Consider the following 14,428-nt stretch of genomic DNA (forward strand, 5'->3'; position numbering starts at 1 on the left):
AATTCCAGGTAATAAAAATGCTGAGAAAATCAAACGTCATTATTCAATGTTAGTTTTTAGGAAATTGTTTAATTCGTTGTTTAAAGCCAAATTTAAATCTACAATTAAAAAAGGTTATTAATACAGGAAAACAAGATAAAGTTGAACATAAAATAATATTTAAGAATGAGAAATAAGAAATAATGTTGTGAGAAGTCAAAAATCTAATTTGTACACTTTTTTTGCCAAATGTCTTTGTTTAATGATCAGAGACAATACGCCACTATTAAATAATAAGAAGAAATAATTTCAGAATAAAAAAATAATATATTATTTATATGGTAGAAAATTCAAAAATAATTTCAAGCCAGAATAAAAAAATATGATTTTTTTGGGGATAGTTATTTCACTAAATAACAAAAAAATTCAATAACTTTGAAATTAAGTCAAAGTTTTAAGAAAAATAAGGTAAATCTTCAGGAGACAAGATTAACATTTTTTCATTTATTTATTGGCAAACAATTCTACATATATATCTACATATATATATTTTTTTCTTCACTTCTTACCTAACCTAACCTAAGTTTCTCCAAACCGAGGGTGTAGGGTGTAGGGAGCGAGTCTTCGAGTGTATGAGTAAGGTGTTGGGACGCGCCGCTCTCGGTCACCACACCCCGCTGGCAGCACGCTGCTCCCTCACCGCTGGATCCCGGTTTACCTGCAGCAGCTCCGCCGGTAACCGGGAGATCACGATGCCCGTCAGAAGCGTGTCCGCCCGGGACCCGGCCTTCCCCGCCCGGTTACTGCAGCAGTACCTGATCTTACTAAAGAGATACCCCATAATCACCAAATCCGTCACAAGGTCAGTCCCTAACTCACTTAAACTAGCTTTTACTGCTGTTTATAAACATTAATAAACTATTAATCAGCGAAATAACTCGATTAATACATGGATTATGTTTATTAAATACATTTAAGGCTGTCTGTTTAATCCTTATTAAAGTAAAAACAAAAAAAAACTCCTACAAAACAAAAGAAAGTAGCTACTTTTTGTAACTCTCCGTTCCACCTTAAATGGTGCCGCCCGAACGCGACTGCTGCAATATTTAAGGTGGAACGGAGAGTTACAAAAAGTAGTCAACTTGAACTTTGTTTAAACTGTTTAAATATTATTATTTGTTTATAACATACCTAATAATGTTGTGTACTTTAATAACAATTAATTTTAACTTTATATAATTTATATATCCTATGCAAAAAAAGAATAAATAAATACTCAAAAAATGCAGTTTTACTGCTTTTTTTAAGTTATAAAATCATTTTAATAAAAAAACTGAATTAACACTTTGCATTAGCTTTTTTTGTTTTTGTTTTTGCAAACCGTGAATCATGCAAGTTGATGCATGCATGTTAAAAAAAAGAAGAAAAATGTCACATTTTTTTAAAAGACGTTGTTGCAAGATGCTAAGCAAAGTTTTAATTTTAAATTAAACAAAATAAATAAAATAATTATTTTGAAAAAAAAAAGATAAGCAAGAGTGTTTAAAAAAATAGTTGCTAGTTGTCGCTAGGTAGTTTCAATGGTATCTGTGGGGTATCTGTGGTGGTTCCTATGGTGTTGCTGAGTTGTTGCTAAGGTGTTGCCAGGTGGTTGCTAAGATGTTGCGATGGTATCAGTGATGGTTGCTATGGTGTTGCAAAATGGCTGCTAGGTGGTTGCTACGACGTTGCAATGTTATCCGTAAAGGTTGCTATGGTGTTGTTAGGTGGTTGCAGTTACCTGCCCTAATGCTGTGGTTGCCATGTTGGATGCTATGGTGTTGTTAAGTGGCTTCTAGGTGGTTGCTAAGATGATGCGATGACATCCGTGATGGTTCCTATGGTGTTGTTAAGCTGTTGCTATGTGTAATGGGGAAAAAACGGAAATTAGCATGCTTTGCAAATCAAAAAATCTGTTTTGTTTTTTTTGTTTTTTTTTCTTTCAAAAAAGCATCAGAATTGTCAAGTACAACTTTGGGAAAATGTCAATATTTTTAAACAATAAAGTTGAACCTGAGCTATATACTTTATTTTAAATGATACATCATATCATATCATTTCTATATTATTCTTTTAGTAAACTACTTCAAACCTAAGGACACCTTAGTCATTGTTCCAAATATAACTTAGAATACCCTAAAAATAACAGTACATTTGTCTGAGTGCAGATTTGAGCTGAGCATTAGTTAACTTTTCTGCCCTGTTTTGCCCCCAAAACACACCTTTGTACTCCGGTTCTGCTATTTTAAGCTGGACGGGACCCAATCAGCCCCTTGTTAGCAGTCTCGCCCCATTTCGAGTAAACAGGCCCTGAAACTTTTAACCCTTTGGTGGCAAAGCAGGACATTTTTAGGGAGTCATGTTGTGTCTTTCTGTGTGTGAAGAACTAAATGAATGAATAATGATTTTTTTCATTAATGAATAATGACATATATTTTCTGTATTGTTGTATTTGCAGTGGGATTCTGTCGGCGCTCGGGAACCTCCTCTCTCAAGCTTTAGAATCCAAGAAAAACCGTAAAGAAGGTCGTCCAGCCAAGGAGGTGGACATCCACGGACCCGTACGCTTTGCGGTTTATGGGTATGATACTTATTGATATATTTTCATGAGAAAACACTAAAGAAAGTAAACTTTGATACAGTGTAAATTAGTCAGTGTACAGCTACAGCATAACCCTAAATTTACTGTTCACTCAAAATAACTCGAAACACAGCCATTAATGTCTAAACTGCTGCAACATTTTTTGAGTACACTCCAAAATCTTTTGAGGATGCCCGTTCATTACCTTTACCCACAACTTCTATAGCAAGGCAGTTATCCTCTTGGAGGAATGTTTGAGGTTGTTATCATGTTGGAATTCTGCCCCGCAGCCCAGGGAACACAGTGTTTAAAAACTCCCGCAGCACTGCTGCAGTGTCTGATCCACTCTTTTTAACGTTTTTCGCTAATAAATTAATTTTTAAAAATCAGAAATATGTTTTAAATTACCGTATTTTATGGCCTATAAGGTGCACCGTATTATAAGGTACCCAATTAATGAAAGTCTATTTTCTAGTCTATTTTCAAGGCGCATTTTCAGTGGCACTAGTAAGGAACCATGTAAGTTGTACTACTAGTAAGTTGCCATGTTTGCCTTCTAATTCAGCAGGTCTCACCTAAGTAACAAAAGCTTGTTTTAACATTACAAACATGTAGACTACAGTCCGATACATATACTCCCCTCTGAATGCCGAAAGATTTAGCACTGCAGTTAGCAGCTAATGCTAATACTGCTCCAGCTTTATTGCTGGAGAAAAGTTGTACTTCAGCGGAGTGGCATTAATTTATTCAAAAAAGTATCACAAATATATACACACTGTAAACGTTAAAATGTAAACTGTACTGCTTCGTAGTGTTTTAGTATTAAATGTGTTTATTTTGTGATGTATCCTGTTCTCTCTGCTCCGGCCTGATAAGTATCTCTCCTGTTGTGTTGTGTGTTCAGTCTGGTCGTCACCGGCCCGATCAGTCATTACTTCTACCACCTGCTGGAGGCGCTGTTCCCGGCGGCGGAGCCGTACTGCATGCTGAAGCGTCTGCTGCTGGAGCGCCTGGTCTTCGCCCCGGCCTTCCTTATGCTCTTCTTCACCGTCATGAACGCTCTGGAGGTACATGCCTCACTGTGTGCAGAACTCTTTAATATTCAGTAATTACTGCAGTTTATTTAACATTTGCTTAGGTTTTATTTCATTACCGAGCCAAACACTGCACTGAGCTTTTAATGAGATTTTATCAGTACTAGATAGATAGATAGATAGATAGATAGATAGATAGATAGATAGATAGATAGATAGATAGATAGATAGATAGATAGATAGATAGATAGATAGATAGATAGATAGATATAAGGGCATAAAAAACTTAAGACTAAAGGTAAGAATCTATCTGTAAATAGAGCAGTGCAGTAGATTGTGCAGTGCAGTGTACGTAATATGTTGTTAATAATTAAATTAAACCTTCTGTTTTATTTGAGTATTTTAGTCTCTCCTCATTCAAACATATGGAAAGCTGATCCTCCTTCTTCTATTACCAAACACCATTCTGGTTGTGTTTACATAAACATAATACCATCTTTTGCAGTGGGACAAAAATCAATCATTTTGAGTATATGTATGTATGAATGCTCTTAACTCACCCCCAAATTTGACATATTACAGTAACTGCTCAGTCAAATGAATAGGTTAACATGCGGTGAAGAACATTTCACACATATTTAAATTGTGTGAAACTGACACCAATAAATCCAAAGTTCCTGCTATTTACTTACTTAGAAGTATTTTTTTCTCAGTACTGTAGTCACTGTGCAGTGTGGAGAATAGTTTTGCGATATATTGAGAGCTGAATCGCAGTTTTGAGATATCACAGTTATCATTCATTTACAACAGCTGAAAGGTGCTGGAAAAACGTGAGCCTTAAAAGTGCTTGAAAAGTGCTTAAATTGTACCTTGTAAAAGGCGTATGAACCCTGATCTATAGAATATGAGTTTTACTGTATCTGTATTTTCAAAATTATAAAATAATCTCTAAACCCTGCAGGGGAAGAGCACGGCTGAACTCCAGGACAAAGTGAAAAGCAGATACTGGCCTGCACTGAAGATGAACTGGAAGGTCTGGACGCCGTTTCAGTTCGTCAACATCAACTTTGTTCCTGTACAGGTGAGCAGGACTAGCACTAATGGTGGAATAAGTGTAAAAATAGCTGTAATTCTACCTAAAACTCTTTTTGTGTTTCTCTTTTTGCAGTTTCGAGTTCTGTTCGCCAACATGATAGCCTTGTTCTGGTACGCCTACCTCGCATCCGTCAGGAAATGACCATATAAGGACGGTTTCCCAAACAGGGATTAAGCCCAGTCTTGGACTAAACAGCATTTTGAATGGAGATTATTCATTAAAAGGAATATTGAGTCTAAGATTAAGCTTAATCCTAGTCTGGGAAACTAACCCCTAGAGTCAGGGATCTAATCTGAGGTTTATAGAAAGCACAGGTCAGTACTAATAAAACCAGATTGTGCCTTTGAAAAATAAAATAATGTGTTCACACAGCAGCTAAAACTCCCAAAAAAGTCCAAATCCAATCTTTTACATCATATAGAGCTCTGGGGAAAAAGAGACAAAAGAATGAACGATGTTCTTTTATTCTGTAAACTACAGACAATATTTCTCCAAATAAAAATATTGTAATTTAGAGCTTTTATTTATTTGCAGAAAATGAGAAATGGCTGAAATCACAAAAAAACTCAGACCTCAAATAATGCAAAGAAAAAAGTTCATATTCATAAAGTTATAAGAGTTCAGAAATAATCAACATTTGGTGAAATAACCCTGGTTTTTAATCTGTTTTTTTTCATGCATTTTGGCATCATGTTTTCCTCCACCAGTCTTACACACTGCTTTTGGATAACTTTTGGATGCCTTTACTCCTGGTGCAAAAATTCAAGCAGTTAATCTTGGTTTGATGGTTTGTGATCATCCATCTTCCTCTTGATTATATTCCAGAGGTTTTCAATTTGGTAAAATTAAAGAAACCCATAATTTTTAAGGTGTCTCTTATTATATATTATTTTTTTCCAGAGCTGATATATTTTTATATGTGATATTAAAATACAGCAGCAGTGTGATTCTGTCTGAACAACTAGATCAGAATTCATGCAACCTTTATATCAAAGAAAAGGATAAAAGGATGTGCATATAGAAGGGAAATTGATTGTTCAGGGTTTCTAATAAAATGCATTAATGTGGCCAGAAGAGGGCGCTGCTGCAGAGTCAAATTAAAATAAAAAGCTTAAAAAATAAATTTAAAGGAAACCCAGGGATACAAAACAAACAAAAGTCACTTTTTACAGTGATTTAGAAGCTGGAACACATTTTTGGTCATAATTCCAGGTGCCGCTACTAGAATTTGGAGTTTAATAGCTGCTGTGATGCTGGAGAAAATAAAAGCGAAACTTCACGTGAAGCTCTGCTCTTTAGTGCATTAGCATCAGTTTAGAATTAGCATTATCTTTTCAGACTGTACAAAATGATAAAAATACATCATAAACAGCCTAAAATAAAGATGAGATTAGGTGCCACTTTTACCTGCTGTGTGAATGTAGCCCTCTAATAGATTCTATTAATCTATTAATTGATCTGTCTATAGATTTTATATGGGGATCTGTAGCAGATTGCTACTAGATTACTGTGATTCAGTAAAGTCAAACTGACTGTTTTACTGAGAGTGTATCGTTTTAGCTAATGCTAATGCTAAGGCTAAAGCTAATGCTCTGCGCCGCAGTTCATTCCCCACCCTCAGCTCATGTTGCCAAGTCTTGTACAGCTTTATGATGTACAGCATGTTTGCAGACAGCTCACTACAAGTGCCAGACTGTACAAATATTTTAATACAAATTAATAGTAATTTATTTGACTAATTAAATTATGTTGAATAAAAAAAACGCTGTTTGAGTGTTTTGTTTGTCAATTTCAAAAAAATAGTTTTACTGCTTTATTTAATGCTGTATTTTTACCATGCACAAATCAGCCATAACATTAAACCTACCTGATTAATATTCACTGCATTGCTATTGTTTACTACACACTAAAAACTGCAAGTAGACCTTTCACGATAATTGTGATTTTGACTTATGAGCCAATTAACATTTATTTTATTTTTATTTATTTAGGATATTTTAAAATACTTATTTTTTAGCATAGAATATATAAATAGTTAACATTTTCTTAATAATCTACAGTTCATTGCTTATTTTAAAGGGTGTCATTGCATTATTATTAATTTTTATTATTATTAGGGTTGTAAAAATTCATGCGTTTAAGCATGCATTTAACCTGGATGTTTTAACAAATACATTTTTGAATGCAAAATAATCATTACAGAGCCTGGTGACATATTAGCAGTTTTATTAAGTGATTTAACTTTATGCTAAAGTTTATACTCTCTCTCTCACACACACAATACATACAGCTAATGGTCCGTTTCATCTTCTCCATCTGTTGGAGTGTGGAATATGGAGCTACACTAGCATTTATTTTCTCCTTTAAAACTCTCAGTTAAACCCAGTAACTCAAAAAAGCATCAAAACTAGCCTGAGATATTATAATACAGTAAAAAAGCATCTAGTATTCTATATTTAAAACCACATTACACCATTATTACTGTCTCATTCCCAAAAATACAGTTAAATACAGCATTAAAATAATATAATAAATAATAATAATCACGATTTCACCATAAATTAGTCACAGAATATTGTTGTGATTTAATACAGTTATTTTTTGAGACTGTCACCAAAATGGTTTCTAACACTGATTCTTTTATTTAATGTATTTAATCCCCATTAGCAAAATCTTAGTCCTAAGGAAGACAATTAGTCACAATAGGATTGTGTGATTAATCACAGTTCTATTGTGATTAATGTAGTTAATGTTTTATAATCAATTGACACTATTAATTATTATATATTTGACATAAAACTGTGTTAAACTGTGATAAACAATATTATCACAGTTATTTTTGGACCTTTATAGTGTTATAGCTCATTTGCGCTGCATTATGGGATAATGGTATAATAAAAACACATTCAAAAACTGACAGGTTCTATTTGAGTAATGTTCTAATCCATATTACGGCAAGAACTATTCAACTAATTGAATAGAACTGAAAGAAAAAAATCTTTCAAGAAAAGGTCATTCAGTCGAAAAAGGAGAATTTTATGATTTTTTTAAATATCCTCAAGTGCTGTCATGGCAAAAACCTTCAAAAACATTATAATGATGAAACTGGCTCTCATCAGGACCATCCCAGGAAAGAAAGAGCAAGAGTTCCCCCAGATAAGAGCACCTAAATGCTTCTTCACAGAGTATTTTTGTTTGTTTAACACTGTTTTTAAGTTACTACATGATTCTTTACGTGTTCCTTCATAATCTGATAGATCATTTCACTATTCATTTACTATGTAGATAAAAATCTTGTGACTGGTAGTGTATAAATGAGTAGTTGAGCAGCGCCCTCTAGCGTTTATTGGGATGTTTGAATATGATGGGGTGCAAAAGGTAATAAAAAATGTCACAAAATTAAATTTTTATATACCGTATTTTTCGGACTATAAGGCGCACTTAAAAACTTTTAATTTTCACAAAAATTGACAGTGCGTCTTATAATACGGTGCGCCTTTTGTATGGATTTTACTCGTCAGGTTGTAAGGAGCAGTAAACACACACTCCGTGCAGCGTTATAGAGAGTTTCAGTGCTATACAGAGTCCAGAGCCGTGCAGCTCCGAGGCTGAGCAGCAATAGCATTAGCTAGATGCTAACCGCTAAGCTAGCTAGCTTATTCACTGAGATCAGTATTATCTAAATTTTACTCGTCAGGTTGTAAGGAGCAGTAAACACACACTCCGTGCAGCGTTATACAGAGTTTCAGTGCTATACAGAGTCCAGAGCCGTGCAGCTCCGAGGCTGGAGCAGCAAATAGCATTAGCTAGCTTATTCACTGTTCAGAGATCAGTATTATCTAAATTTTACCCGTCAGGTGTAAGGAGCAGTAAACACACACTCCGTGCAGAGCCGTGCCGCTCCGAGGCTGGAGCAGCAATAGCATTAGCTAGATGCTAACCGCTTAGCTAGCTAGCTTTTTCACTGTTCAGAGATCAGTATTTTCTAAATTTAGCACTTTTAATACTGCTGGAGCAGTATTATTAGAGTTAGATGCTAATCGCTAAGCATTCACCGTTCAGAGGTGAGTTATCGGCCTGTAAGTCTGTGCTGCTTTGCCTGGCTAGCATTAGCTAGATGCTAAGCGCTAACTCTCTCAGAGGTGAGTTTTATCAGCCTGTAATCTGCTTGTTTACCGTGTTAAAACAAGCTACGGGGGACGAATCGCTAGCTAATATCTCACTGTCTTACCAGAACACGCAGGATTACTCAGTGTAACGCTGTCGTTTAAGTTTGGGTTAACTTTACTAGTTTAGGTGACTAGCTAGCGTGCTAGCGGATAGCTATGCTAACGCTGGTGCAGCAAGCCTTAGTGGACATCTGGAAATCTAAGCTTACTGTAAATAAACTGAAGCACGTTACTCACCCAAATAAACAGTTTTCAGGAGAGGAATCTGTGTAGATTAATATCCAGCACTCGTTTGACTTTGAAATAGCTAGATTTGTATACTGAGACGCTCCACCGGCAAGCGACCACCCCCGGTGGGGGAAGGGAAACATGGCGCCACCCCTGTTCACTTTGATATAGGCACCCTTTGTAGTGTCACTTAACGCGCCTTATAATGCGATGCGCCCTATGTATGGAAAAATAGCAGAAAATAGGCGTTCTTTGATAGTGCGTCTTATAATACGGTGCGCCTTATAGTCCGAAAAATACGGTAATTTATTATATAAAGTATATAACATAAAACACCTCTCATTTATACATTGAAAATTAATCCTAAAACATACTTTACTGATTTAAAAAAATGTCAGTTTGGGACATAAAAGGTTTTAACATGATCAATACAAATTTTCTTCACATTTCCCTAACCAAAAATACTCAATTTTGAATTTCATCACAAATTTATATGTAGCCAAATATTTAACCCACAGCAAATTAGCCATGCCCATTTAATTTATTTATATAGATTTTTCCATTTTCTCCACAATTTACACGATCAATTACCCAATCCACTTATTAGGACTCCCCCTATCACTAGTGATGCTCCAACACCAGGAGGGTGAAGACTAACACACGCCTCCTCTGATACATGTGAAGTGAGACTCCGCCTCTTTTTGAACTGCTGCTGAGTAGCATCACATCGCTAACGCTCGGAGGAAAGCAGTTCTGATACATCAGCTCACAGATGCAGCCTTGTGCTGATCCACATCACCCTAGGAGTGATGAGGGGAAGAGCACTATTTACCCACCCAGAGAGAGCAAGGATAATTGTGCTCTCTCAGGGCTTCTGTAGCTGATGGCAAGCTGCAAGATCGGGATTCAAACCGGTGATCTTCTGAACATAGTGGCAGCGCTTTGCCCGCTTGACCACTCAGAACCCAGGAATTTCGGCACAAATATATAGTATGTAGCCACATATTCAACCCAACCCCATTCAATGTATATATTAAATTCGCCACGCCAATTTAATTTATATATCCGTATTAATTCAGTATTAATTTATAATGTAAAAATAAATAAATTAATAAAACTTTAAATGAAAAGGTGTTGTTTGAAACAGGGCGTGGTTCTGTGCTGCTTCAGGTGGAGGTGTGTTACTCTAGCCTCCCCGTAGACGGAGGGTCAGGTAAATGATGCTTCCGTTGGTGACGTTGTAGTCCTTCAGCTTCATCCCCGCCTCCATCTGTCGGCCGTTGTGGATGAGACGCTGCTGGTCCTCAGGAACTCTCTCCTTGTTGTAGATCTTTCTCTGCAGCTGAGCCACCGTCTCCTCCTCGCCCACGTCGTACGTCTTATTCTGACCCTTCTCGTTCTTCACGATCACCTGGGTCAACGCCGGCGAGCGGAGCAGCAGCATGAGGGCGGAGCCGTGGCTCAGGCCGAAGCTGCTCAGGGGGGCGGAGTCGTTGTCCAGGGTCGTAGGTCGGAGGTCATTGGCGTTGGCAATGGAGAGCCGAACTCGCTCGACCGGCTCGTCGAAGCTCTGAGCCACCGCTCGCCTCAGCTCCCCCACCGTCGCCCCGGTGCTCACCCGCACCGCCCGCCCATCTCCACTAACCAGCGTCACCGTCAGCTCCATTACTGCCACCTACTGACCTGGAGGAAGAAATACAACACGTTATTATACAGAGAACTAATTAACAATTCAATGCTTTAACTTATTTAATAAACTCTTACAGTGTTTAATTAGTGTTAAATGAACTCAGTGTTGAAGTAGTTTTAATTAATTCAGTGTTGAAATAACTCTTAGTGTTCAACCTTTACAAGTGTTAAACTAGTGTTAAATTAACTTGATTTTTAGCTTTTACAGCCTTTTCCCAACAATTTAACAAATTCAAATTCGTTAATTAAAGGTTTCATTCTGACATTATTTCCAGAATAAAAAAATGCAACTGAAGTTATGAAATTGTTGTTGGGTTGTAATTTATGTTACATCAGCATTTGAACCTTAACATATCAGTCAGTTCAGTCCCATAACCGCACTCTGCAGTCGTAGGGAGGCATGAGAGATGCTGACACAGTTGTCCTTTTCCACTGCTGCCTGTCCTTGACTTCACACAGGAGCCTGTTCATGTCCAGACCAGTCCAAGCCTTGACATCGTCCATCCAGCACTTCCGTGGTCGGCCTCGTCACCTACCTCCTTCGACTGTTCCTTGAAGGATTGTTTTCGATAAGGAGTCATGTCTGCTTCTGTGCCCAAACCACTGAAGCTTCTGTCGTTTTACCGTTGCCAGCAGTGGTTCTTGGGGTCCAGCTAATGTGGCAACAAGACCTCTGACATACTCGTTGGTCTTATGTTCCATCCAAGAGATACCAAAGAGCCTGCGGTAGCACTTCATTTCAAATGCTTGTATGCGTTTCTCCATCTCGGTTGTCAAAGTCCAGCTTTCGCATCCATACAGGAAGATTGACAGGACCAGGGACTTGAAGAGCTTAAAATTGAGTTCTTTACTCTGCCATGTTTTTCTCAGGCCTGCCATGGCTGATGTGGTGATTGCGATCCTGATCTTTATCTCTGCTGTGCATCTGCCATCTTGGCTTAGTATGGAACCCAGGTACTTGAATGTATCTACTTCATCTAGCTGTTGGCCATTCATTGTAATGTTGGCACGGCATATATTGTTGATGCTATTCACCATTACTTTGCTCTTGTCTGTGCTCACCTCCATGCCATATGCTCCTGCTCTGCCAGCCAGTTTGTCTGTCAGCGACTGGAGTTCTTGGTTGCTGCCTCCCATTAAGTCAATATCGTCTGCAAAGCGGAGGTTGCACACAGGTCTACCACCAATGGAAATGGATGTCTGATGCCCTTCAAGTGCCTCTCTCATGATATTCTCCAGGTAAAGATTGAAGAGCACTGGGGACAGTAAGCAACCGTGTCTGACACCTACTGTTGTCCTAAAGAATTCTCCGACTTGGCTGTTGAGAAGTACAGCACTGCTTGCATTGTGGTAGAGTGTCTGGATCATCTGGATTACCCCCTCCTCAATGGAGAAGTCGTGAAGGACTTGCCAGAGGCCTTCGTGCCAGACTCTATCAAATGCCTTCTTGAAGTCTATGAAGTTGTGATAAAGCTCTTTCTGATGTGCAATGTGTTTTTCAATCAGTACTCTGCAGTTGAAGACCTGTTCCACTGTACTGCGCCCCTTGCGAAAGCCAGCTTGTTCTTCGGCCAGGATCTCTTCCGCCTGGCTCGTAAGTCTATCCAGGATGACTCTAAGCATAACTTTGCTTGGATGGCTTATGAGGCTTATGGTGCGGTGGTTCTGGCAATGACGAGGGTTGCCTTTCTTTGGCAGTGGAATGATGACGGATCTTCTGACACATCGAAGTAAGGATACTGATAGTATCCTCACCACCATTCTTCAGAAGTTCAGCTGGGATATTGTCTGGCCCTGGTGACTTTCCTGTTTTCAGCCTTTTTACTGCGTGCCTCACCTCCTCTTTCAGCACTGGTAAGCGTGCAACTTCTCTTTTATCTTGTTCCTTCTTTAGCAGGGTGTTGTTAGGCTTGATTGGGAAGTACTCAGTCCACCTCTCCATAACTGCTGCTTTCTCTGTGAGCAGCTCCCCATCCTTGTCTTCGATGACAGTCAGTTGGTTCTGCTTTTTCTTGGATAGAGTCTTAAGTGTGCTGTAGGCTTCTTTGCTGTTACCTTCCTTCATTCCTTTCTCGATCTTCTCGCACTGTTGGGAGATCCATTGCTCTTTTGCTTCTTTCATCTTCGATCGGACCATCTTGTTGGCACATCTGTACTGTTCTGCTGCCTCCGGGGTCATGTGTCTGGCCCCTTTAAGAGCTTTACGCTTGTCACAGAGGTCTCGGATAGCATTGGAGACCCAGGGGCATTTCTTCTTCCTGTCTCTGCCCAGTACCTCTTCTGCTGTTTCCAGAATAGCATCCCTAAAACCTCCAGCCAGCTCATTGATGTTGCTGTCCAGCACATTCAGTACTGCAAATCTTCCTCCCAGCTGAGCTTCAAAAGCTGAGGCTACTTTTGGATCCTGCAGCTTCTCTAGGTCAAACCTAATCCTTGGGCTTGCAACTGGACGTTTCCTTCTGAGCTTCAACTTCATGACCAATAGAACTAAGTCATGGTCACTGCCAATATCTGCTCCAGGGTATGTCCGAGTTCGTGCTTTGTTAATGCTGGATTTGAACTGGCAGGGTGTAAGGATGAAGTCAATCTGGTTATGGACAAGGCCATTTGGAGCATGCCAGGTCGTCCTCCTGGATAACTTGTGTGGGAAGAGTGTGTTAGCCAGTGTGAGGTTGTATCTATATGCAAATTCTAGCAATCTAAGTCCCCGATCATTTGTTTCTCCTGTGCTGAACCTTCCAACTGTTCCAGCCCACTGTTTATAAGAGTCAGGACCGACTTTCGCATTCCAATCTCCTTGCACGATGAGGATGTCTTTCTTTGGACTCTTCTGGATTATCTGTTCTAACTGTTCATTGAACTCTTCAACCTCTTCGTCACTGTGGTCGAGAGTGGGTGTGTAGGCCTCGATGATTGTGATGCTCTTGGGTTTGGCTGACACTCTCATTGAAATGATCCTGCTGGATATGGGTGTGCAGTTAATAATGCAACCCAGAAGTTCCTTTCGAACCATGAAGGCGACTCCATGTTTATGATTCCTCTCGTCCCCACTGTACCACATTTTATGCCCTTCTTCTGTTGTTATCTCTCCAAAGCCTGTCCATCGCACCTCACACAAGCCAATAATGTCCCAGCGGTAGTGTGACAGAGCCTGCTCAAGCTCCTTCAGCTTCCCACAGGCATGCAGGGTACGGACATTCCATGTACCAATGGTGACTTTTTCATTTGTCATTTTGAGAGCCGTCTTGGTCTTGGTCTTGGACTTGGACCCAGTGGCATACTTGACACTTCCATCCTGGGTACCACGGATGGAGAGCGTGGCCGTTGTTAACCCGGGCCTCGACCGATCCGGTATCATGGTTTGTCTTGTGTTTCTCATGTCTTTTCTGTGGGCTAAAGAAAGCTTGGTGGTGCCCATCTCCTCTCCAAGCATGACCACAGCCGAGATCCTCCAGTGTGGTGGCTCGCCTTGGTCACGAGCACGTGGCCGTTGTAGGTCGTGACGACCCCTTCCGCCCTGGCCGGTGCTTCCATAAGGAAGTCATATGCCCTGGGGTGCCGTGCTATCACCCCTCATGCGGCAGGTAGTACTGGGTTACATGGTACCAGTAGC

The 14,428-nt window shown here is 39.3% G+C and overlaps 2 protein-coding genes and 1 long non-coding RNA gene across 3 annotated transcripts in view; 2 read left to right on the top strand and 1 right to left on the bottom strand.

The window, feature by feature from the left end:
* Nucleotides 1–5,808, top strand: part of LOC125786751 (uncharacterized) — a 112,886-nt gene extending 107,078 nt beyond the window's left edge. The window contains exon 2 of the long non-coding RNA XR_007428804.1: nt 5,557–5,808. This is a non-coding gene — a long non-coding RNA (uncharacterized LOC125786751). The remainder of the gene's footprint in view (nt 1–5,556) is intronic.
* Nucleotides 634–5,808, top strand: pxmp2 (peroxisomal membrane protein 2). Its single transcript, XM_007233477.4, has 5 exons — nt 634–841; nt 2,477–2,599; nt 3,504–3,666; nt 4,595–4,714; nt 4,802–5,808. Exons 1-5 carry the CDS (start codon nt 732–734, stop codon nt 4,868–4,870), a joined length of 585 nt encoding a protein of 194 aa, XP_007233539.2. The 5' UTR covers nt 634–731; the 3' UTR covers nt 4,871–5,808.
* Nucleotides 5,809–10,130: 4,322 nt separating this feature from the next.
* LOC103038288 (uncharacterized) lies at nt 10,131–10,864 on the bottom strand. The gene has a single exon (XM_007233478.3). The coding sequence runs from the start codon at nt 10,790–10,792 to the stop codon at nt 10,313–10,315; it is 480 nt and encodes a 159-aa protein (XP_007233540.3). The 5' UTR covers nt 10,793–10,864; the 3' UTR covers nt 10,131–10,312.
* Nucleotides 10,865–14,428: the final 3,564 nt, after the last annotated feature.

Source organism: Astyanax mexicanus, chromosome 22 (genome assembly GCF_023375975.1).
Source record: "Astyanax mexicanus isolate ESR-SI-001 chromosome 22, AstMex3_surface, whole genome shotgun sequence".
Lineage (NCBI taxonomy): Eukaryota > Metazoa > Chordata > Actinopteri > Characiformes > Acestrorhamphidae > Astyanax > Astyanax mexicanus.